General features: G+C 40.0%; 1 protein-coding gene across 5 annotated transcripts in view; it reads right to left on the bottom strand.

Annotated features, from left to right (window-relative positions):
- TEX10 (testis expressed 10) overlaps positions 1 to 25,137 on the bottom strand; it is a 53,895-nt gene extending 28,758 nt beyond the window's left edge. Inside the window, exons 1-10 of one of the 5 annotated variants that reach the window (XM_066327860.1) lie at positions 25,090 to 25,137; positions 24,443 to 24,666; positions 21,510 to 21,698; positions 20,215 to 20,921; positions 14,446 to 14,689; positions 12,343 to 12,455; positions 11,318 to 11,556; positions 8,346 to 8,481; positions 5,153 to 5,328; positions 4,127 to 4,304 (exon numbers count right to left, since the gene is read on the bottom strand). In XM_066327860.1, the coding sequence (XP_066183957.1) occupies positions 4,127 to 4,304; positions 5,153 to 5,328; positions 8,346 to 8,481; positions 11,318 to 11,556; positions 12,343 to 12,455; positions 14,446 to 14,689; positions 20,215 to 20,921; positions 21,510 to 21,689 (1,973 nt within the window). In that variant the 5' untranslated portion in view covers positions 21,690 to 21,698; positions 24,443 to 24,666; positions 25,090 to 25,137. Of the gene's footprint in view, positions 1 to 4,126; positions 4,305 to 5,152; positions 5,329 to 8,345; positions 8,482 to 11,317; positions 11,557 to 12,342; positions 12,456 to 14,445; positions 14,690 to 20,214; positions 20,922 to 21,509; positions 21,699 to 24,442; positions 24,803 to 24,999; positions 25,019 to 25,089 lie in introns of those variants that run through there. The other 4 variants (XM_066327890.1, XM_066327874.1, XM_066327883.1 and 1 more) reach the window with 4 other exon arrangements.
- Between the last annotated feature and the right edge of the window lie 203 nt (positions 25,138 to 25,340).

Below are 25,340 nucleotides of genomic sequence, written 5' to 3'. Positions count from 1 at the left end.
GAGAACTCATCTCCTGTCAAGAAGCTGCTCTCTCTCATTTCTCAGGCAGAAGTGACAGACTGTTCATTCATGCTGCTCCACACCCTTCCTCACCTGTTTCTGTATGATGTATTCCCTAAAATCTTGGCACGCTTCCATCTCTCAGAACTTTACCTGTCTGGATTTATTGAACTTACTTACATCTCAGATCCCATATAGTAGGCACAAGGCAGGCATTTGAGAAGAAGAGCAGGGAAATTAAGCCACAATTACAACACCTTCTGAGCCTCAGTTTCACCTGAAACTCACCAGCTGTAGCCATCCCAGTGATCCCAACACCAGCAGTGTCTGTTCTCTGGCACAGAGATCACGACCAACTAGTGCAAACCTGGCCATGCTCATACCAGCATCCAAAATGGGGTGGCTGCACTTCAGCTCTTTTTTCAAAACACTCCTTGGTCTGTGCCAGCTTCAGTGAATGTAAACCAAAAGTGCTCAGAAACCATTCTAATAATTTAACAGTATAGGTAACCAACCTCTCAGGGGCTCAGAAACCTTCCCATTCCATATGGAAATACTGCCAACATCATTTTCATTCTCAACACACAAAGATCACCTAATGGGCTCCTACACACCACTCAGGTATTCACTTCACCATTGCAAAAACAAAAAGTGAAACTACTGAATATTTTCAAAATTCACTTCTAATAAACAAGCAAACAAGAAGGTCTGAAAGGTAACACACAATAATTATAACACTGTTACCACCTGATCTCATCACAGCGCTGTGCTTTGAACCATCTGGATACACTTACTGTTAGTTTTACAGTTTACATACAAAACCCCCTATGAGTTCCTTGAGCTTCTAATGATTGTTCAGGGGAAAAACTGCAAGTTTCATTATGATCCATAGGTACTCTCAATGAATCCACCTTAATGTAGCTGGTCCCTGATGAATACACACAGCCATACGTGCACTCTTGGATGTGTGTAAAAACAGCCATCCTCTGCCAGTCAAAATAGTATGGGAATAAAGGCTGTTGAAGAAATTAAGAACAAGTACCAAACCCTCTGACACTCCTGAATGCAATCTATTTAAAGCCTGAGGGATAAGTAGATTCCACAGGAGAAGAGAAACTTAGGGAGAGTCCCCTCTCACCACAGAGAACAGGAAAGCATCGGAAGAGCAACAGCGCCGTCTACTGACAGCAGTGGGGTACTCGTAAATGACGGCTCCCCATGGAATTTGGGACACTTTGTCCGTCCAAATCACAATCTAAAAGTAAAGAAAATGTCCCACGAACCAAGCTGCGGCACAGAAATGTGTCACACAATTACAAAAGGTTTTTTTTTTATATACTACCATTCATCTGACAAACTTGAAAGCTTAACTCTGAGTATCACAAGAGCTGTAAATGACGACCAGGAGTTACCCAGTCCCTCTACTTCCTCCAGGGCTTCAGCCTGTGCCATCTATGTCCAACCTAACTGGCTGACACTAAGTATTTCCAGTGAAGTATATTTGTATGCCCTTGCTACAAAACCCATTCCAGTATGTATCTCTGCTTTCATAAAATTTTGCTAGCCCTCAAACTGAACATTCTTGACATTTAAGGTCTGTATTTTCAACCCTGCTAAAACTGCACTCTCCCATTCCTTTTCAACAGCCTTTACACAACTGACTCCAATTTCTCCCCAGCCTCATCGGCCTAAAATATCAATTTGTCAGTCATTCCCCATCATCACAACTGACAGACTATCATTCTTAGCTCTTCTTCAAGCTTACTCCAGTCTGTCCATGTCATCTAAAAGCGAGCCACAAAACTATAAATACTTTGGCTTGGCCCTTCTGATAAAAGATTGAAAATTGGTTCATTTATCCTGTGTGCAGTTACAGGTTATGAAGCTCGTAAAGCCCAGCTACAGTTCATATCTAGAAAACCTACTATTGTTTCCTAGACTGCACAACTTACTTTCCAGTGAAAAAGAAATATCAGACTCTCCTGTTCTTGGAAAGTTAGTATTTACTATTACTTATCTCCCTATCTTTGCATGTTTAAGTAGACACAGCAAATTTTTTTTGGACATCCTCCTCAGCCAAAAACATTACTAACATCTTGGTTCCCTAAGTCTTTAAGTCACCCTAGATGAATCTTGTAGGATAAAATGTTTACTGTCATGATGATTGAACAAAACAAAATTTAAAGAGTCTTCCACAAAATACATTTCACCTAAGCCAAAGCTAGAAACAGTGTCATCTATAAGCCCTCTGTAACCTGTACAAGTTTTTAACTTGGATATATAGGTAAGAATGCATTTTCAATCCCTTGCATTTACTTTGTCTATTAAAGAGTCATTTTAATCTTTCCAAGGATTTATTATTTTCAGATGTGCTTCTGAAGAAAACTAATCAACTTCTTGTTCTTCATACTGATTCCTCCCAATGAAGTGAGAAGCACAACATCAGATAAAAACAATGCTCAGTCAAGAGCAATCTCTCTTTTTCAAGTTTCATCAAAACTTGCAGGCTTCCAGAAAGGTGGCTGGAGATTATCAATACAAAAAACTCGCACCACTGTAAGTACATGAGTACATTTTTCTTTCGTTTACTGATTTCAGATAGACTTCTTGGGTTGATTATCTACAATCTTTGAATCCAAAGTAATCTTAAAACGTGCTCCAAATGGCATAAATTAAAATACTTCCTTTGCTACTCTGAAAACAAAAAATTTACTCCTCCTCTGTTCTTAGGACATAATCTACTTTTTTTAAGAACACTGCCTTCTGTCTGCCATTTTCAATCTCTGCCAAAAGGATCAAATGCCCACAACCCACATGCAGCTTTACAGCAATTTCTAGAAAACAGTCACTCTATTACTACACAAAATCTCCCCCAATGAAGATCCACTAAGATGTAACAACAAAATAAGCACCTGAGTACTTATTACTGACTTTACTTCTTACAATGACTGTCTTTGAATTGGTTACACTTTGCCACTGAAGCTCCAGTATATGGCAGACAATTTTTCATTTTTAAAAATAAAATCTGATGTCCACCTTGCCAAAACTAGAGAGAATTTCACTTTTACCGCAGTAATGTGTGATATATATAGGACATAAATTTCACCACTATTGTTTCTTATGTTAGTCACCTTATCCACATGTTACACAGCTAATATATACAGGTCTGTATTTGACAGTACATTGTGTTGTGTCCTATTTTAATTAAAAATGTTTCAGATCCAAAAAGCATCCAGAATCACTTTAGGCATAATTCATATAAGCTTAATTCCTGCTTGTTTATCCAATGTTCCACAATACTGACCAGTGGAGAAAAATATATTTTTCCCAGAAGCAGCAAGCAAAACACCCTTGTGAAATCTCAGTAAGCCCTCCATTCACTTCAATGGAACAGCAGCTTCACTCTCTGACTTCAAAAACCTACCCTCTTTCAAGCCAGGACAGAAAAAAGGCATGAATCATTTCAAAAAAGGCACTTGCCTAGCAAGTATAATTGGGCTATTTAGTACTGGCAATGGGAGAAAAACTGAGCTGAAAGAACACAAGGAACATGAGAAAAACTGGTTGGTTATTTTTCACTATCAGCTGTGTCAGGTTGAAGCATTCACAAGGAAAAGCTGCAACTAGTGGCAGAACAAAGACCACTGGTGATGATGTTCTGGATAGAAGGTGCTCAACACCATGCAGCCTTACAGATTTTGTAAAAGATAGGCTGATGCCGCTTTGCATCCTTACTGAAAGGACCCAGGTATTAAGAGCACTAATGTTTGTATTTCAAGATGAAAATACTTGGCAGACTTCATTAATATATACAAAGACAGGAAAATAATATGGATGAATACGGCACTTAAAAACACGGTTTAGTGGTGGACTTGGCAGTGCTGGATTAATGGTTGGACTCAGTCTTAAAGGTCTTTTCCAACCTAAACAGTTGCATGATTTTCTCAACAGGTATTGCAGAAAATCGGGCAGTGTAAAGACTCAAAGCAACAGGCCAACCACACCATCAGTTCCTGCACGTTACACTGATTTTCTGTGTGCAAACTGATCACCGAGTTCACGCCTCATGACTAAACCTCCCCACCCGAGGCTGGTTTTGGCCGGAGCCGAGCGGAGAGCGCGGTACCTCATGTGCAGGATGCCGATGAGGGTGGCGGCGAGGTCGGACGACATCCTGCCCATGATGCAGCAGCGGCTGAGGCAGGCGAGCAGGCTGGCGGGCAGGCAGGGCAGGAAGTACACCAGCTGCACCAGGCGCCGCTGCGCCTCGGCCGGCAGCAGCACCAGCGTGCCCTCGAGCGGATCTGCGGCACACAACACTCGGTCAGCATGCGCCCGGACACGCCCCGGCTGCACCGACCAACTACCTCAGCTCCCCACCGACCAACCACCCCAGCTCCCCAGTGACCAACCACCCCAGCTCCCCAGTGACCAACCACCCCAGCTCCCCAGTGACCAACCACCCCAGCTCCCCACTGACATGAGGACGTTACAGCCAGCATGAGAGAGGGGGAAAAAGGAGAAAAAAAAAAAGGTAACACTAGCCTAGAAAATAGGAGGCTTGGAGAAGACCTGTATCACTCTCTACAGTTGCCTTAAAGGAGGCCATTGCCAGATGAGAGTACGTCAGCCTCTTCTTCCAGGTAACAGGGTGAGAGGAAATGGCCTTAAGTTGTACCAGGGGAGGTTTGGACTGGACATTAGGAAAAAGGTCTTCACCGAAAGGGTAGTCAGGCATTGGATCAAGCTGTCCAGGGAAGTGGTAGTAACACCATCCCCTGAAGTTCAAAAAACATGTTGCATCTGGGGACACGTTTTAGTGGTAGACCTGGCAGTGCTGGGTTACTGCTTGGATCTCAGAGGTATTTTTCAATGTAAATGATTCTATGATTCTCTGACACACAAAAACTCAAGTTTCCAGACTATCAGATTTAAATTCTACTAATTTGAACTAAAGATCTCAATCTTTTTGCTCTCTAGTAAATTACATGCATAGTTCATTTTAACCTTTAGGGGACTGAAGCAATCTGCATCCCTGCCCCCATCCAGTCTTTAGGTTCAGCTAGGAAACAGGAACACTATTTTCCACCTATTGCAACCTGCCTGCCAGGTGAGGGACAAAATTCTTTGTGCTGTAGTGTCAAAGTCTTACCATATATTCGAGCAGCAGTGGCTTGTAAACTTTGCAACAGTTCCTTGTTTGAACGAGAAGCAGCGGAATGAATGATATCAATGAGCTGATTGGAAAGCTCAGGGTTCCTCAAGCCGAGCAGAGCCAGTTGCTGAGGTAAGCCAGCCAACCAACGAGACAAAACTTTACTTCGACTTCTAAAAAAAGAGGGAAAAATCAGTTGGAGGAAAAAAAAAGGTGAAACAACAGAAATACACACAAACTTCTCTTCTCATTCTTGAATAAGTTGCTTTTATTTCTCCATTTTAGCTCAAACTAATCCTACATTTCATAGACTACAATTTCTGTGTCATCCTGGCTTATCAAATCAAGTATCATTTAGAAACCAAAAGCATTTTATCAGCTTATTAAAGTGATGATTGCAAGAAAAAAAAAGCTGCCAAGTGCAAATCGAGAAGTTCAAAGTAGGTCTTTGAAGATGTCAACGAGAGTAGCATGATGATGAGAGATTATTTCATTCTCAAAGACCTGTCAACCAAAAACTTTTCAAGGAAATTAAGTACCCATGACACAAGAGGGAAGAGCTTTGCATAGAGACCAACTGCTCAACGGCAGGAAAAGCCTGGAGAGCAGACCATTGAAGTGGGTGAGTTGGAGGTGGGCTCAGAGGTCTCAAATCACTTGACATGGAAACAGTGGATAGGAATAAAACATTTGAGTAGTCTTCCACAGAAAGTAGCAGATGCTACTAATAAATCAAGCTAGAAGGAGCCAGGAATAAACAAGCAAAAAGTAAGTTGGGTCTTGACACAGCTGAGCTTTGTCACTCCCTGCCAGAGGATGCTACAGTTGCTCTTGATGAAGATTGGTCCAAGGAATGATGAGAAAAGCTCATGATACAGACAGCTCAGACACCCACTGAGTGATAAACATAGAGAAGCTATGCAGAGTGAGGAAGCACAGGCTTCAAATGGCTGGAAGCTAAGAGTATTATGTAAAAGTAATTCTTGTCTTCTTCCTATAGCATCTCACATAGGTCAGTGCTGAAGACAGATTGTGAGGCTGAATTGCCTTTTCAGACTCTTACCAGTATGTAAATGTGTATGTGCACACACACACTATATATATATATATACACACAGTGTACAGTATGTGTGCACTGATTAGGAGTGAAGATAAACTAAAACATCAACATAAAACTTATTTCTGAAATATGTAATAAATCAATCAAGTTTGTTTTTTTTTTTTTCCCAGAAGGCAGCTACAGCCCAAAAGCTCCTACTTTATTCTTTGAATCAGACACACCTAAAAAACAAACATATCACAAAAAATTCTGAAAAAATGCTCCAATGTGAGCTCTGTTCCTCTTAGACTGTTCTTAACAAGCTTCTGAGAAAAAATAAATTGAAAGAATGAGGAAAACAGTCAGAGGAGTGCTGAAGGACCTACAAAGTCAAACTAAATGGAACAATATGAATGTCACCCAGGAGCTACTGAACAGTCCACATTTTGAAGAAATTAAAAAACTTCACTTGTTTGCAAAGGCAAGAAATTTAATCGTGCAGTACACAAATATGTTGTCTTCAAATGTCTTGTCAGATATAAGTGTAGTCATATTTTTTTGAAAAGAATTTTTGAGATTTCTTTCTTCTGTTACTAAAAATATCATAGATCCATGCAGAAGACTAAGAGGAACAGCAGCAAAACTATTGCTATTTGTGAGGTCTAAAGATAGAAAGTTAAAGCTTTCCAGATAGTCATAGGATCACATGAAACTGAATGAGATGCTCAAGACTTTCAGGTAAGTAGAGAGAACAGTGGTTATGTAACCTCAGGGAAATTAGTCAGTATGAAAATGATCTCTTTTTCACTTTGTGTAAAAAGGAGGAAAATTAGATATTCCCAAGTGTTATTCCCTGTCTTTCATATTCCCTACACTTTTTAAAATGTTCAGAGCATAGCATTAGATTATTTCTGGTTATTAGATCTAATTACATGTACTCAGGCATTATCACAACAGAAGATGTAACAAAGCAAAGAAGTTGTAGAAGGGACTGATTTTCCCAGAACTTGGCTGTGTTAGTGGATGCCAGGACTTCTGAGAGACCTGAAGTTTGATATTTTCAGTGGCAGAAATAGATCACACCCCCAAAAAGTCAACTGTGTCCTGGGCTGCATCAAAAGCAGCATGGGCAGAAGGTCAAGGGAGGGATTCTGCTCCTCTACTCTGCTCTGGTGAGATCCCACCTGGAGTGCTGCATCCAGCTCTGGGTGCCCAGGAATAGGAAGGACATGGAGCTATTGGAGCAACTCCAAGGAGGTCATGAAGATCATCAGAGGTCTGGAGCACCTCTCCTATGAAGACAGGCTGAGAGAGCTTCTATTGCTCAGCCTGGAGGAGAGGCGCTCTTCCCAAAACCTTAGAGCTGCTTTGCAGTACCTGAAGGGGAACTGCAGTTCCCAAACAAGCCAGGATTGACACATACATATCAACACATTTGTGTTTAATGTTTTTATGACCTGGAACTAGATGACTTGGCTGAAAAATACATTCTAGAAAAGTTAAGATTTGGAGACAATCTGGACACATCTGATTAATGAAAAATTGTTGCAACAGCATTACATAGAGAAAATAATCTCCTCTTATTGACTACATCTGAAGCAAGCCAGATATCTAAAAGCTGCCCATGACCTACTTGATCCCACAATGAACCAGGGGCCCAGAAGGACAAGAACACTTTCTTAAACCTAGACTGTTTGGAACCACACCCCCAAAACAACAGAGTATTTTTCTTGAAGGAAGTAAGAAAAGGCTACACAGCCATGATCAGGACACCAAAGGCAATAAGTGATAAGCTCATAACCTCAGGCTGAAGTGATGGAAATGCTCCATGGCTACAGCTGCACGATCTTGACATGTCCACTGACTGCCACACAGCCAGTAACAAGCTTGCAGCAGTGTACTTCAAGCTATAATCTATGTCATTAAGATCTATCTAGTACGTATGCTATGACACATAACTAAACTGATACATCTCCATCTCACAGAGCACACAAACTTTCAAATTCCAGTGACACAACATCAAAACAGATTCAGAATGAAATTTTATGACATCTGCATACAAATTCAGTATTCTTACTTCAGAAATCAATACACCATTTTGAAATGAAAAAGAATATGCCTTTTTTGTTGTTGTTGTTGTTGTTTTTTTACCTGATTCTTTGTGTCCTCAAATCTTCTTTTTGGTAAACTCTGCTAAAAAATTTCAAAAGCAATGTACGAACTGGAAAGAGCAGATTCCTTTGCTGGTAGAGTGTATATACTGCTCTTATCAAGGGTTCCGTTGTGACTGGAGAAAAAAGAAAAAAAGGGAAGTAATACTTTTTAATCTTCTGATTTTATACATGTACACACAAAGAGAGCTGTGATCTTTATCTACAACTGTTTACACTGAACTCCAGAGAGAAGTACCAAAATGTTTTGAAGTAACTTCTGGACTGACTTCTAAACCACTGAAACACTTTCTTGTACATATTGTGAAAGAAACAGACAAAAGAATAGAGACAACATGCAAGCAAAAACTTCGGAATTTCCTCAAGACAGGTTGCAAGGTAGCTGAGAACCAATAAGTTCCTGCTTTTCACAGCTATCTTCCAATCTTTTTCCCCTAGTGCAGTAACCTCAGACCCATGTTCTCTACTCATTTACTTCTGCTCCCCAAAATCTCACTGTCACAGTGCCTTCAGTTCTCTTTGTACTATCCCTTTCTCCCTGCCACACATACTAACCTCACCAGCTCTCTCTGTCTCAGAACCAGCTGCCTACAAGTTACACTTGCTAATTAACCAGAAAATAAATACCTCAAGAGGCTGCTGGCAAGACACTGCAAGAACTGCTAACTCCCCCTGCAACCTTTCCTTCTCTGAAGCTCTCATCAACCGTGTGTTATCACCAGACTTAAAACAACATTTGAAAGCTTTAGCACTGAGACCAAATTGGCTAAAATTAGCCAGCAAACACAGAACTTACTGTAACAGACTGAGAAAGAGACCAAACATTTTCTTTCTAAACCAGACTAAACCACCAGATGGAAAAATTCACAAAACATGGAAAAATACCTGAATTCAGAGAAGACAAGCCTGGATAGAATAGGAAAGCATCTGAAAACTTAAGCAATACATGAAAGGAATAAAGACCTGACTCATTTTGTCACAGAAGAGGTTGTGGTCCCAAGGAATTCAATCCAATTAAGGCATACGTAAGTAGCAGCAATCACTTCATTATCTTCATAAACCAAAGCTGAGAAACATCTTTTCATTCAGGTACACAGATAAGTCTTAGTATGTTATGTGTGCAAAACCAGATAAAATGTTGTGTTCCATGGAACAGAGCAACTTCTGCCCACAGAGACAGACAAGAAAGTTCCTTTCTAAAAATGATCCAGCCAGGGGCCAGTCTTGCCTGTAAAACTCTTACTCAACTTCAAGTTACCATATAATGAGTACAAAGCACACTACGAAAATCACCTGAAATGGCATGGTCACACACCAGCATGAAGCAGGAACCATTTAGTTGAAATCTAAGGTATTTTGCAACAGAAAAATAAAACGCATTTAATATTTCATGTAACTAAGATATATTTTATTATTTGCAATGCATCAGGAGTATCAGCTTACTCAATTTATGCATTCTTCAGGTAAGATTCACCTTGGACAGCATTTTTTAAACAGAACGCTTATTCTTCTGAGCTTATTCTTAAATGAATAACAATTACATTTTTATTTAGTTTATAGCTAATTGATAAACTGTTAACTGAAAAAGTACAAAAAATAAATAAATAGTCCAAGTGAGAATTCTTCTCACTTCCCAATAACTCTGTGGCACGTTAAGTAAAACAGGTCCTACTATTTGAATTGTTTCATGTGAACAGAGCAAGTTTAAAAATGGATGCAATTTTTAAAGGTACTCTTAAAAAGTAGCATTTCAAAAGATCTACGTTATACAGATGTCCAAAACACTCTTGAAGCACCATGACGTTTTAAAATACTTCAGTTTTAACTGACACATGTCAAGCCTCCTGAAGTGACTGGGTGTGCTCTCTTTCACTGCATGAAAAGAATTTATCATAAACACAACTAGCAGGCAAGCTGCTGTTGAAGTCATACCTGAGAAACACAAGAAAGGAGAAGACCTCCTAATTACAGAGGTCCCAAGTTTGATCTTAAGCAATGGAGATAAATCTTCAGACCACTCAGCTACAAGCTCTTCTACACATTCACAGAGAAAGGGAGATATGGGCATTTCATCCCAGCTTACTTGCCTTCAACACAAAGATAAATGTGAAGTGCAGATAGGAATGACTAGTTATTACTTTTGTCACCAGGGACATGGGAATAGACAGATTCCCAATTAAAATGGATTTAACAGGAAATATAACTAACTGCCAAAATGTATTTGAGGGACATTTGACATCTTTTCATTTTACAACTCTAACAATGGTATCTGTTGCTAAGGACTTTTCTCTAAACTACTTGGATGTGGAATTCATTTCTATCACACTGGTACAACATAAAAGACTGCTGGCACTTCTCTGTTTACTGAAGTCCCTTCTTGAAGTTCTATATCCAAGGTCTCATTTGGAATATAACCAAGTAGTGCTTGAAATGAAAGAAAAAAGCAAGCTAAAATACTCGACTGGTCCTGCAAGTCATAACTGGAAATCTTGGAAAAGGATTCAAATCAAACACCTTGGAAAATACTCAACTGCAGCCTCAATTAGAAGTATCTTGGCATTTCATATCATGACAGAACTAAAATGGTCATCTGACAGTACTTAAGCAAGTTATCAGTTACATTAATGACCTTAAAAAAGGACTGGGATATTAAAGTATCAGGCACCTCTACAGCCTAGTAGTTACTGTTTCAAGATAAAGCTAATCTTCCATTTATAAGAAACAAAACCAGAAAACAGGTCCAAATATATTCATGCTTTGCATATCATCAGTATGAATCTAACAGCATTCCAAAAATAGAGTCTGCAATGCTACATGCAGGGATATTACCAGGAAATTAGCTTTACCTTTAACAAAATACATTATGATGTAACAACTGAGAACCTTAAAATGCTAAAACAACTCAAGCTTTGTCAGTGCATAATTTTGCTTTCCAGAAACTACTCATCTTACCCTTGTTTTGCTGTATTTGCATTAGTCTCCAAGTCACCCCAAGCAATCTGTTCACTTGCTTGCTATTCAACTTGCTGCCATCCTGAAGAGTATCTGTCACAAATTTCCTTATCATGTCCAGCCAAGTAGAGTCCGTCTGAAGTGTTGAAGTGCTTGCTAATGAAACCATTATGTCACACAAGGTTAAATTCAGTAAAAGATGGTCTATGTTGTTTGAGGATTTCATACAGTTCCTGTTGCTAAGGGGAGGAGGAGGGGAGAAGAGAAAGATTTCAAAAAATTATTTTTGAAATAAAAATGGACACCAGCTGATACCCCTGGTACATACACTAGCACTCTACATAGACTGCAAAAGTGCAGAATGATTTCAGAACAACTTTAGCATGAATTTAGCCTCATATCCAGGAGCTGAGAGAGGAGACAAGTTACTACGGGCCTGGATCAACACAGAATTGATGCATCTGCTCTGACAGCTCAGTGAAGAAATGTGGTTTTGGCTTCTGCTGCAGTACTGCTTTGCCCTACAGGACAGCCACAGGGTGCGGGTGCCCCATCTCCCCTCCTAGCTGTGCTCACCCAGCCCCGTAATACAACTAGAGAAGACTGTATGGAGGTGAAAAGAATGTTTGAACTATGTTTAACCTAATTCAGCAGTCAGCCTAAGAAAACATGCAGAAATATGAAAACAGTCAGCCTAAAAACGTCACCATTTAGCAATATGCAAATTACAGATAAATAGTTGAATAAAATACTTTTATTTCCCTAAGGCAGCACTTTAATTTTCTACTGGATACTATTCAGACAGCTTCCTATATGATACTTTTATGAAGGACAACTAAAACGTCTCAATTTGAAGCAATGCAACCTTCTATAACAGCATCTCCACAGATCTTCAAGCTGTAAGTGATAAAAAGTTTTCTTTTCCCATCATTAAAAGCTTAATACTTGATAAAGCACATGAGTCATATTGTCCCACTTCTCTTACAAAATTAAAAGCTGCTGCGTGACATTGAATTTATTCTTACCTTTTGCATGGATCTTTCTTTTTGTGTTTTACTGTATCTTGTAAAGAATAAGGAAAATGACGCATGAAGTGGTGCTTGAAATCAACAAGGTAATTCATTCGAAGCCATAGCTCCTGTTAAGGAAAACAGTTGATAGACAGAAAAGATGGTAGTAAATCAAATAAATCCAGCCAATTATGTTCCAAAATTCATTACTGGAATCAATGAAACTAAGAACTTTAGCTTCTGTTGGAAGTTGTTTGTACATCTTTACTTTCAAGTGATGTGCACGGAGGTCCACAAAACAAGGGAGTAACAAGACGCTGGAAGTTAAGATTGAGCTTAATCCTAACACATAATCCTAACTGAACCACTGTATTTTTTGCACTTATTTACATGGATACATGAAATGCTAAACTGAGTTACAGATCTGAATGAAAGTACTTTTATATCAATTTATTGGGGTTCTTAAAATCAGAGTGGACTGTTTAACTTGCAATGATTATCCTGAGTTTTCCATTAAAGCATATACCAACACTTCTTTCATCTTTTCCTATCATTAATGTGTCTGAAAGCCCTCTGACAAACATTTTTCAATAGAAAGGCAACCCTCAGAGAAAAACGATTCAGTATTTTAAAATAATACTGCTTTGCAGGTTAGCAGACAGTCACTATTCCACAAAGTGGCCAGCAGAACTCACCACTAAAAAAGCCTGCACTGCTATCACATTGATCAGGCAGAATAATCCTTCTGATATCCAACTATTAAGAACAGAGAACGGCCATTAAACTATTTCAAAGATCAATACCTTTCCACCAAGCATATTCAGAGTGGTTTTCCACAGTGACTCTAATAACCACTTCTGTAAGCCCAAAGGCTATTAAATAAGCCAAACTTTTATTTTCAAACTGAGCCATTAGAATGCATTTTGTATAAAAAGGTAACTATAAAGACAAAACAAACCATTTATCTAAAATGAAATCTGCTCCACAAAAAACCAAGTTGCATGAACCTCAGGTTTGTTTCTCCCCACAAACAACTTAAGGTCATAATCCAACTGTGTACCCAAACTGGTTGATATCTTGACAGAGAAGCATGCTATTCATGTGACCAAAATACAGCCACCCTAAGGCTAAGGGCAGCAGTTCCGCAGGATCCTTCAGAAAAAGGCTAGGGACAGGAGGCTGCCACAGGAATTTTCCAGGTCAAGTGCCTGCTTTTTGACCACTTCCAAGAGGGCCTCTAGAAAAGCTGAAGAAGGAAAAAGTGGAACAGCATGTTTTGCTCAGACACACTGAATCCACCGCTCAAAGCTGTGTATATTTAGTAACTTTGGTCTAATGTAATAATTACACAAATATTTTCTAACAATTACTCTATGTGTAGCTTTTCATTTAGCAAAGGGATGTACAGTCCTATACACAGGTTAAATCAAGAGCTGTCAAGACATTCCTTCCAACTTCTCAATAATCAAAGTGGAAATTTGGATCTTTTTCCAATTTACTAAATTTTTGGAAAAGCAGCAAAAGTTACCAAAGAAAGCAATTCAGTTGACTAACTAGAAGATGGAGAAAATAACTTGGGGAAAAAAAAAAAACAAAACAAAACAACAACTTCAGAGGATACTTCCTAAAATCCTTTTTGATCCAACCAATCATGACACAGCAACACAGACTGCACCAACCAATGAGAGATCTCAGATCACCATTGTCTTCTACCTTTCCAAACATTTAGGGTTTGTTCATTCCTACCCACTCCCATGAAATTTTTCAACGCGCAAAAACAAGGAACAAACAACCCCATTCTATACTTTGTTTCAACTTATATTCTAGAGGTTATCTGGGAGACAAAATGCTCCTCTCCTCCAATACTACTTCCAGTTTCAAAGCTTTTGTGCTGCAGTCAAGGAGGATTCCTGGAGACTATTTACTGAACTCATGGCTCAGTACAAAAGATTATTTTCTACAGAAAGAGGCAACAAAATCCAGATTCAAAATCTACTCAAGACCTAGTCTTTTCTCTCTTAACAAAGTATCTTCACTACTTCAAATCAGCAAACCATTAGTTTCTCATCAAAACAAAATGAGCTGTCATCATTATGCCATGGATCATTTCTCCCTTACCATTTTGTATGTTTCATCATGTTGCTTTGTGAGTTTCCACAATAAATGTATTATGCTAAGAACTTGATGCATAAGCTGCTGAGATTCTGATTCCAAAAGGTTTCCAAGAATGGGAGCTGATTGTGCAGGAGATGCTTCAATCCAGCACTCAATCAGTAATGGAATTATTATCTCAATAAAACCTTTTAGGTTTTCAGCCGAGGACAGGCCTTTTTCTGCACTGTCTATTACACTTGTCAGAGACCTAAACAACAAAAGAAGAAAAAAAAAAAAAGCCATAAAAAGATAAAGATCACACCTTTCAAAGCAAGATTACAGTAATACCACTTTTCTGGCTTCTGAATAATGGGAACAGTTATTTTTTTAACACATCAAATATTTGCTAGCTTTCTTGCTAGATATTTCAGGCTGGAAAAAATGGAGTTCAAACCATCTACAACAAACCTGCTCCCAGATCTCCCAGCAAGTTCATGTGCTTCTTTAACAACTTCTTAGATTTCAGTATTTTTCCCCATTGTTATATATAAAGTCTATGAAATGGAGAAATATGATATGCATTATCCTATCACCCTTAACCAACAGACAGGAATTAAAAGTACTCTGCACAACAAAATAATAGTAACAAAACCCTTTTACGCTCATTAAAGCAAAATAAGGAAGCTGACTACAAGGTATTGTCAAATGCATGAGGTTTATTACAGTTAATAACTATCTCCAACTATAATATACACAAGTTTTTTCATATTAAATGTGAAAAAAAAATGTTCCTGTAAAAATATACCTTTGGTTCCCACCTGGTGTTTAGCTATTATGTTCTGAAAGGACTAAAGGAAAATTATCCCATAACGATATTAAAAAAATTAAAAATTAAGATATAGTTTAAATTAAAATAACAACTGCTGGAAATCAAGAAAACAAACTCTTTTTATCTCCCCACTGAAAAAACACTTCATGTCTCTGAAGGGATAATCAGCAGATATGACCCAATCCTCCTACTAGATAAATTCAAGCAATTCGTATCCAATTCAAAAAGAAGATTCTTTAAAGAACTAAAACCCTGATTAAATCCTGTTAATTTTAAGGAGTACAGATTCCTTAAAAAAGGCAACAACAGCTTCAATCTCTCATTTGTGAAATTGTTTACCACTACAATTCTGTTTCCCAATTCATAGCAGGGAATTCCTATCATAATTCTAATTTCCTAATATACGTAAGATTAGCACACTGAACCTCCTGTTAAACTCCTCTCTATTTCAGTGATTATGTCCAAGTAATTTTTCTTTACATATATACTCAATAGGAACTGAAAAACTTTCCACAGACCCACAGAAGTTTTGTTTACAAATATTTTAATTTCATATTGAAGATACAAAGCAGTTTTCCCTAGTCATTTCTAAATTATCTGATTAGTTATATCCTTTTATGAAGCTACATGTTGTTGCCATCATCTATAATACAAATAATAAGAGAAATTTTTATTATGCCATTTGTCTCTAGTTGGTATCAGTGTATCAAGAAAATTACTAAACCAAAACAAACCCAGGTAATAATGACATGAAAAAGAAACTGAGAGAAGGAATGAAAACAAAGTGTGAGACAAATACAAGCTATTTTTTCAATGAAGGCAAGATGAGGGAGAGAATTTAGATCTGCAGCACAAAATGGATAAGTAGAAACATAACATAAGAAAAAAATTTTTCTTCACCTTAGTACTTACTATGATTATCAAACATGTCAAAATTTAATAAAATTTAGCTTTAACTGCAGCAACTAACATATCCACTAAATATAAATTATTTGCCCGTTCTGCTGCCTTATTTCCTTTCTGTGGTGCAATCGACACCAGTTTCTTTCAGACTAGAAAGAGTTCAAGGTGAATAGCTCTATCTTAAGACTTTTTAACTCTCAAATCCAGTCGACAAATCCAATCTTTCAGTTACAACTACAATGAATTCTAAAGCCTGTTGATACCAGGACTATAACCTCATTGAAAAAGTGAGGTTGTCCTGTAAATGCTATGCTGTGACAGGACTACGCTTTCAGATAAGAGTCTGAAATTTCAGTAATTGGCTGGAATAGTTCTGAAGTAGCAGTCTTTAATAATTACTTTTTAAAAAAATACCTGATATTACAGCAGAACTCTGGAATTCCAGCAATGTCTTTAAGGAACACAAAAATCTCCCAATTAAAAAGTGAATAGTGCACGAAACCTGAGAATCTGGTAATTCACTCTGGAAGATTCCTACAGAAGTATAACATACACACACAACTATTTCAGTACTTTTCTGAAACAAGGAATGGAAAAAGGAAGAATTTGTGCCAAAAGGGATACTCCTCCCAGCTGCTGAAAGCATTTGGGTAAGAATACATAGAATAGCTTTCATGTACCCCTGCAGAAGAACCCCTTATCTCTCAAGGTAAGATTCTTCCACATATTCAAGGTTAACAATAAAAGTATAAAATTAAATTTAAGTGCCAGTAACAGATGATGGCAAAGTATTATAGTAACCTGTCAAGCATTTATTTGATTAGTACAGTATCCTTAGCAATACAGGTTCAGTCAACCTGGACAGGTTTCATGTCAACTAATGTCACATCTCTGTTATCACAACTCCTGAGTGGTAGGGTGGCTATTGGACTCAGGTGACTGCACAGCATATCATCTTTATATCAGAATGAAATAGTATTGAAGGGAGCTACAAGATATTCATGTACTCCTTAAGCTGCCGTTTTTCTTTAAAATGCCAGTACTTATATACAGCAGAACCAACCAAACAAAAATTGTGTATGTATCTGCCATCTGACAGTAAGAAGACAACAGAAATTCAGCAAAAGGAAGTCAGGGAAGTGTAAAAGAAACAGAAAATAAGGACACAACTTGCTGTTCTTTAAAACAGGAAAAGTCTTTGGAAGTTAAGTTTTTATGCCTTGCAGCTTAAGCCAGGTTACTTGTCCTCCTTTTCTGCATGCACTGCCAAATGCAGCAAACACACAGCACACCGAGTGAACTGCATTTTCCATTTCTCTTTGATGCACATGTACGTATTTACTGGCTATGCTTCATCTTCCATTTCAGTCTCTCAAGTCATTTTTGCCTTTCTCTGCAGCTTCATATTGTCCTCTCTCAGCAGAATCTGAAGCTCAACTGTTTCTCTTCCAGTCAAAAAAAAACAAAAAAACAAAAAAAAAAAAAAAAAAAAAAAAAAAAAAAAAAAAAAACAAGCCTTGAGCCTTGGTACCACATTTGAGTTATGAAGACTTCCTGTTTTTCCACACCTGAAATGAGTTTGATGCAAAAAGGAGCACAGTCAGCACATAATGCAGAGAATACATTCTAACAATTTCCTAACACACTGCAATTTTTAATTTAGACACAGTAGGTAGCACACAACAGAAGATAATGAAGTCCTAAGATTTGCATCATTGAATCATCCAGCATTCCAAGCTCAGAATCTATCCTTTTTAATAAACACTAATACTGCAAACGGATTCAAAAAATCCCATTCCATAATCATTAGGTTATCAGTGACACGCCAGCCCTGCCCAATGAGCTTGCAAGATTAAGAGACACAGGAACTTAAAAAAATTAGCATACAATTATGCTGCTTGGAAGCCTATTTGTTAAAGAACAAAGTTGAAACTTACTTGCAATATTAGTGATAAGATCATCAATACACACACACTGTAAATAGTTACTTATGATTTGATCAACTCATTATCCTTAGCTAGTCCTAGACTTGACAATTTGACTTTAAACACACACACACACTTGAGTACTGCACCTCTTATTACAACTAATTTCTGTCCTTGCAGTAGTGGCCACAGCAAAGGCCTGGGAGTGCCTGTGAAAGGCAACGATTGGGACTGGAAGTGACAGAATTAAATACTTTTAGATTATTAGAAATTATTTCAGCAGCAAATACAAAACCTACAGCTCTTCACTACTGGAACTTCATGCATAGTCATTAAAACAAGCTGTACTGGCCCTTTGTGAGAAACAAATACACCAAAAATATGCACAAATGCAGTAAAATGAGAACATTTTAGTACCTTCAGCAGATGATCCTTCCCTTTCTATTCTTCTGTTCTGCTGCCATCAGCTTGCTTTGCCAATCTCGCCTTGGATTCTAGCCATGCTTCCTTCAATTCTTCTGGCTCCTCCTCATGCTTGCAAACATCTTTTTGTAAGTATTTATAACCAGAAGCATATCATGATGTTTCACCAAAATCTGGCTCCTCAGAAAAGCGGAATCCAATTCAGGTGACACCAGATGTAAAGTTTATTTTCCTATACCTTGGATACAATGCATCTTCAGCTATTACACAGCCTGGCACATCACACATATCATCCAGGGCACAACACAAGCATCCTCTGATATACAATGGTCCACAACTGTGTGCTTCTGACTGCAAAGATGAACTCCATAGGATTGTTCTGTGCTCAGCACTGAACCCCTCCCCTGCCTCGGGGGGGCTCACCAGCCTAGCTGCCAGCTAAAAATTTACCTACAGCAGATACTGTTGGTCATGACTATTTATGCCGACAACCACTTCTACGAGAATAAGCTGCACTTTTTACTTAGCTTAATATGTTTCCTACACCTACCATAAATAATATGCTACCTCCGAAGAGGAAGCCTAGGAGAGCAGGAATGGATGTCTCTCCCTGACAGAGATGAAAAACACCTGCCAATTCAGGTCCGTGCCTGTGGTATGCAAAGAGAACACCTCTTCTTCTGCCCCTCATTCCTTTCAAGATGTAAGATGGACATAGTAATGGAGTAGGCAGTGGGTTTTATGTTTTTAGCCACTGCCTAGATGAATTTGGTGTAACAGCTTCATACTTCTTATTGTGTCTTCTCCACCAGTAAAACAAGGCTTGTGGTTTCTCTTCAAACCACTTTGGTGTCTACAGGGAACAGAGAGCTGTGTAACAGCTAAACTGCTTCCATTTTTTAAGTCACCATTCCAAGTCTCCTGCCAGCAGGTATGTAATGTCCATAGTAATGCATATGAGGATGCCTATGTTCAAAAAGTACCATAAAGTGAGGTGGGAGGTTACCCCCTAGTGGGTGAATAAGAGAGGAGGAAGAGAAATCAAAATAGTTGTTTATTTCCCCCTTAACTTCAGCTCACATCTGTTTAGAGTACTACTGAAACCCACACAAACCTTTCTGTGACTAAGCACACTACACTTTCTTTCATATTCATAGCATGTCTCAGCTGAGACATCTTTCATCCACAGTGAATATATAAACTGGTGAAATGACTAAAATATCTAGAATTGGAAACTCAGCAGAACTTCATACCACCAGACACATCCCATCCTGCTGTCCTTTTTAAAAGGAGCTACAGTCAAAGACAACAGACTCCTAAGCTTATGATAAGGCTCCTGAAGGTAAAAGCAAAAAATTTCAGTAAAAATCATTATCACAAACAAGCTTATATTTCACGTGAAGAAATTTGCCTATTTGCCCCTAGGTCTGTTTGACATCCTGCAAGAAGTTGCCAGTTTGCATTACAAAAATATCCCAATAGAGCTGGTAGTCCAAAATTATTATTAATAACATTAAATTAAGACTTTATAATGGAAAAGTTGATAATATACACACATAACACAGTTATCTGCTGAGTACTTCTCTATTTTCAAGCCTCTGTACACTACACTTAATGTCCTAAAATATGGCTAAGGGATAATCCCAAAAAAAAAAAATTAAATTGTGATCACACAATTGACATTAATTCCCATATTAGTTAACATTTTCTCACCTCAGTCTAAATGATGAGTTGATCTTTGGTCGTAAGCCACCACTTTCAAACAGTTGTATGTGCTGCTGATTGTTTGCATGGAGCTTCCAAGTAATACATATTGGGTTCCTCACAGAATTAGAGTTGTCCTTCTGCTCTTGAAGTCCTTCATCCTCTGTGTCACTGGATCCATCTACCACTGCTTGGAGAAACTTCTTGAGCCTGGTAAGTACATTCAACCTCCACTGCTGAGAAGTTACTCTGCGATTTGGGTTAACAGAGAGCATCCAGGAAAGTTTGTCCCTGCTTTTCAGTCTTTTTGAGAGTTGCTGGTGAGAAATAAGCTCTACAAAATTCTTCAACAATATAACGCTGCGGTCTGTAAGAAGAGCTGGGTATGCTTCCAATAAAACGTCCAAGACTTTCAATGAATCTTCCTGAATTCCCTCACTGATATGAGTCATGGCACTAGAGAGATGGGCACTTACCAAAGGGAAAAATGGAGCAATCTGTTCCGCTCTTATTTTTGAAGCCAAGAACTGCAGCAGGTGAACAGCTGCTCCTCTGACACTGGAATCCTTGTCTGTAAACACAGCTGCCACCTCACTTATTATACTGGAAAGGTGTGCATCAATTACAAAGGGATACTGAGACAGGAGTTCTTTGAGTCCAAGAAGTGCATTATGCTTAACCCCAGGACTATAGTGATGCATCTGTGAGAGCAAATCCTATAAGGAAACAAACATATACACTTACCATTGTTATTACTATAAACTGTTCAAATTTCCTCCATGTATTTTCTGCATATTTTTCCTAAATACTTCAAAATACAGAATGTTCTTATGATGTACTGCTGTTCATAATAGCAAAATGTGTTTAGAACAAACGTGGTAGGCATTTATAGCACAACAATTAACAAATATTCAGAATTCAGTGATAGGAAAAACAAGACATAATGACTTGTCCTTAGGTCTCGTTCTTAAGTTTATGCACAACTCTACTGACTCAACAGAGGGATCAACAAAGGCAGGTCCCCTCACTCTTGTTCCCAAAAGCAGAACTATGAAACCTCAGCCTGAACAGCTTTCTTCAGTTTGAGCAGAGAGCTGCAGGAGACAGAAGATGACACAAAGGAAGCAAAACAAATCCACCCCCCCAGAGAAATACAAACTTCTTTAAAAACGGGGCTGCATTCAGATAGCCTGCTGCATTTTTTTAAAATAAATGGTTTTTTCCCCAAATTGCAGTAAACATAGTAAATCCAGATAAAAGGCAAGCAATTTTCTGTCATTTCAGAATGCAATGTCACAGTGTACCTTTATGTTAAGTTTTCTGTTTTGTGTAGGAAGCACTCCATCTTCTTTAAGCTGCTCAGGAATTTGTATGGCCTTTGTTTTGAAGGTAGTATCTGTTGCATTCTCTAGTTTCGGCTTTTTTTTCCCAACTTTTAGTTTGACTTTCTGGAAATCCTCCTGACGTTTCCTTTTTTTAGTCATTCTGATTCTCTGCAAAACGATAACTTAATTTGATTAAATACACAACAAAAGCAGGTTTTCTACCAAAGAGCAGCAACCTCCTAACAATGGCTACTGTTTTCATTCTTTCGTCTATGCACAAAGGAGTATCTGCTCCTGAGACAAGATGCTAGACTAAACAGCCACGCAGACTGATTCCAGGCAGCTGTTCTTCCAGTGTCCAGAAAACATTCTGCTGCTCCCTTGGCTGTCTCTGCTCTGAGAACTACTTTATTAAAAAGCATCCAGGTATCTGCATCTGCCACTGCTTTATAAAAAGTTGCGATTTGGTTTTGTTTTAAAAAGTTCGTGCCAATGAAGCAATTTTTTACACGCTTGACTCTTGTCAAGTGAAGGGGCTTAGTGAACTGTTCCCTTCCAATTGTACGTTGCTTACCAAGTCCAGCACACAGCCTGCACATGTACATTCATATGTTTAAACAAGCCTTCATCAATAAAAGGACACAAAAAAAACCCCCTAAAAAAACTTCCACTACACACTGAAAAATCCAGTCTGTGCATTTAAAAACAACTAGAAGTAGGGGGAAAAAAAAAAGAGGTCAAATGGGCAGCTACAGAATAAAAAGAATGGAAAACAAAGATACTTTTAATAAGGCATAAGAAATAAAGTATCTGAGCCACCACACCTGTAAGTTGTACAAACATACTGGAATAGAGGTACAATAACTAAAACAAATTAAACCCCCATAAGTTTCTAAATGGCTTTTTCTAAATGGTTTTGTTCTATCTGTTTTGATATTAAAGAACTCTTACTTCTATCAGATTAAAAAAAAAACACACAAAACCAAAACCAAACCAACCAAACAAATGAAAAAAACCAAACAAAAAAAAAAACCAAACCCCAAAAAACCCCCAAAAAACCCAAAAAACAAAACCCCAAAAACTGAAAAGACCCCAGCAAACACTACACCACAGATTCCTTTATTTAATCCTCTCCAAAAAAACCCCAAACAAACCATCATCAACTTCCTCTACAAAAAAAACCCCGAATCAAGAAAAAACCAAGCCAAAAACCCCAACAATACAGCTGACTAAATCCAGAAATTTCTAAATAGCATATCCAAACAATGATTCTCTTCTGGTGGATGTGACCATCATTCCAACAGCCGATTTTCCCAAGTGACTTCAAGCTGAAATTTGTGCTGTACTAACAGTATTTCATATATACATTAACAGGATAATAATTGACAATGCTTTAAAACAAACTGTCATTTTCTATTATTTTAAAACAATTTAAACACCTGACTACACCAACATTTGACTACAAGCGAATTTCTTCTTTTCACACACTAGGTTAAAAAATTACATGCTTTAACTGAAGCACAAATTTGGCACAAGTAACCTATTAACTCAAGAGGCTTTTAAAAAGCTTGGAGTCTGGTGCTGAAATAAAAAGGTCCTTTAGAGTCTAACTATAAAACCATGGCTTTATAAACGTTGATTTTTACCATATGTATCTTTTAGGAAAGAATTACAAGAATTTCACTACTTGATATATAGAAGTAGCTAGAAGCTTTGGACGTGAAAGTTATTTCCACTTAAAACAGTAGATGTTTGGCTGCCAATCATCATAAAAACTTCACAATACAGATGTGCACACACCTGACCAGAGCCAATTAAGTTCTTTAAAAGGAGGAGGCTTGTAAAATATCCTTTCTCCTACTAAAAGCACCACAGCTTACCTCACAATAAATATTCTGGAAGTGGTAATCTAAACCTATCCATTTCCAATTCATAATGTACTACGCTATACCAAAAAGATCCTTACAAAACCAAAGTCATGAAAACACCACAATTGCTACTTAATAAGACATCAGGCAAAATACTGTATACAGCTGATGAAAGAATGTAACCATTTCAATGAAGCTTCTTGCTGAAACAACTGCCTCTGACACAAACTGCATCTTACGAGGAGAGACTGTGGGAGCTGGGCCTGTTCAGTCTGGAGAAGAGAGACAGGGAATTTCATTAATGCATTTAAATTTCTCCAAGATGGGTGCCAAGAGGATGGCGCCAGACTGTTTTCAGTGGTGCCCAGCAACAGGACACGGAGCAATGGCCATACACTACGACACAAGAAGTTCCACATCAACATGAAGAAGAAATTCTTTAAGGGTATAAGAGCACTGGAACAGGCTGCCCAGGAAGGTCTCTGGAGACAATCCAACCCACCTGGATGCATTCCTATGTCACCTGCTCTAGGTTATGCTACCTTGGCGGGGGGACTGGACTAAACGATCTCCAGAGGTCCCTTCCAACCCTAATTAATCTGTGATTCTGTGTATTTTCTCCTGGCCCTCCACCAACAGGACTGAGCTAAGCACACTAACAGTTAAGCACTAACACGGTTTTACAACCCAAAACATTAAAACAACCTCCAATCGATGGAGGCTGCCTTAAACATAAAGCAGCACGCAGCGCTTTTCAGACACCGCTTCAGATGTCACTCAGGCACCCTCACCTCAGGCTCAGAGAAAATATTCGGTTACAGGTGGGACCCAATGATGATGTTAGAGCTCTTTTCCAACCAAATGATTCTGGTTTCACTGCCTCGCAGCTCTCAAGCGGCATCCTTAGGGAACCTCATTACCTTGCCCAGCCAGGAAAATCCCGAGAAACCCGAAGGCAAGGCACACGCCCTAACTAACTCCTCCAATCTGATAAGGATTTCCCCCCGGGCGAGCTCTCTCCCGGCACAGGACAGCGATACTTACAGGCGATCACCTCCGCGCGGCTCCCGCGCCGGCAGCGCATCCCCCGCCGCCGCCGCCTGGACCGCACCGCACCGCCCGACCCCGCGCCGCGCACGCCGTACCCGAGCGCCGGAGCGGCCGCTCCCCCCGCGGGTCTAAGCCGTCGCGCTGCCTTCCTCGCCGTCCCGGGACATCCTTCGGCACGTTCCCCAAGCACCGCTTCCCTCCGCCCCGCTCCGGTCGCTCTACGAGGCGTTCAAATAAAGGCGCGTCAGTGCCGGCCCGGCGCCGGGGAGGCCGCGAGTTCGGCCCCCGGGAGCGCCCGCAGCGGCGGCCGAGGCGGGAGCGCCGGCGGGGAGAAGCCGCCGGGGAAAGCGGAGCAGGGGCGGCGGTTCGCGGCGGAACCGATGCCGCCGGTTCCCCCGGGAGCGGCACCCGGCCTGCGCCGCGGCGGCTCCCGCTTTTCCCGCCGCCTCCCTGGCGCAGGAACGTGAGGGGAGGGCGGGTCGCACAAAAGGCGGGCGGCCCTTGGCGCAGGGGCCGGGCGAGCGCGGCGGTCCCCGCGAGCAGGGACGGACCGATAGGGACCGCGGCGGGGCCGGGATCCCGATCCTCCTCCTCGTCCGCCTCCTCCTGCTCCTCCCGCGCGCGGCCGCTGCCTCACTCACCAACCACGCGCGCGGCAGCGCCAGCCCCGCTTCCGCCCCCGCCGAGCGCCTGCCCGGAAGCGGCCGCCCACGTGAGCGGCGCCGCCAGCGCCCGCCCCGCGCGCCAGGGGGACGCGCGCTTCCGCCGCGGCCGCGCGCGCTGGCGCCCCCTGCAGGCGGGGCGGCCCCGGGAGGCCCGAGGGTGTCCCCGGGGCGGCGGGAACACGGCGCCGAAACTTGGCCTCGTCTGGGAGAGGGGCTTTCCTTGTGCA

The sequence above is a fragment of the Sylvia atricapilla genome, chromosome 1 (genome assembly GCF_009819655.1).
Source record: "Sylvia atricapilla isolate bSylAtr1 chromosome 1, bSylAtr1.pri, whole genome shotgun sequence".
Taxonomy (NCBI): Eukaryota; Metazoa; Chordata; class Aves; order Passeriformes; family Sylviidae; genus Sylvia; species Sylvia atricapilla.
The sequence above is the reverse complement of the archived record's forward strand: the minus strand, read 5'-3'. Positions and strand labels throughout refer to the sequence as shown.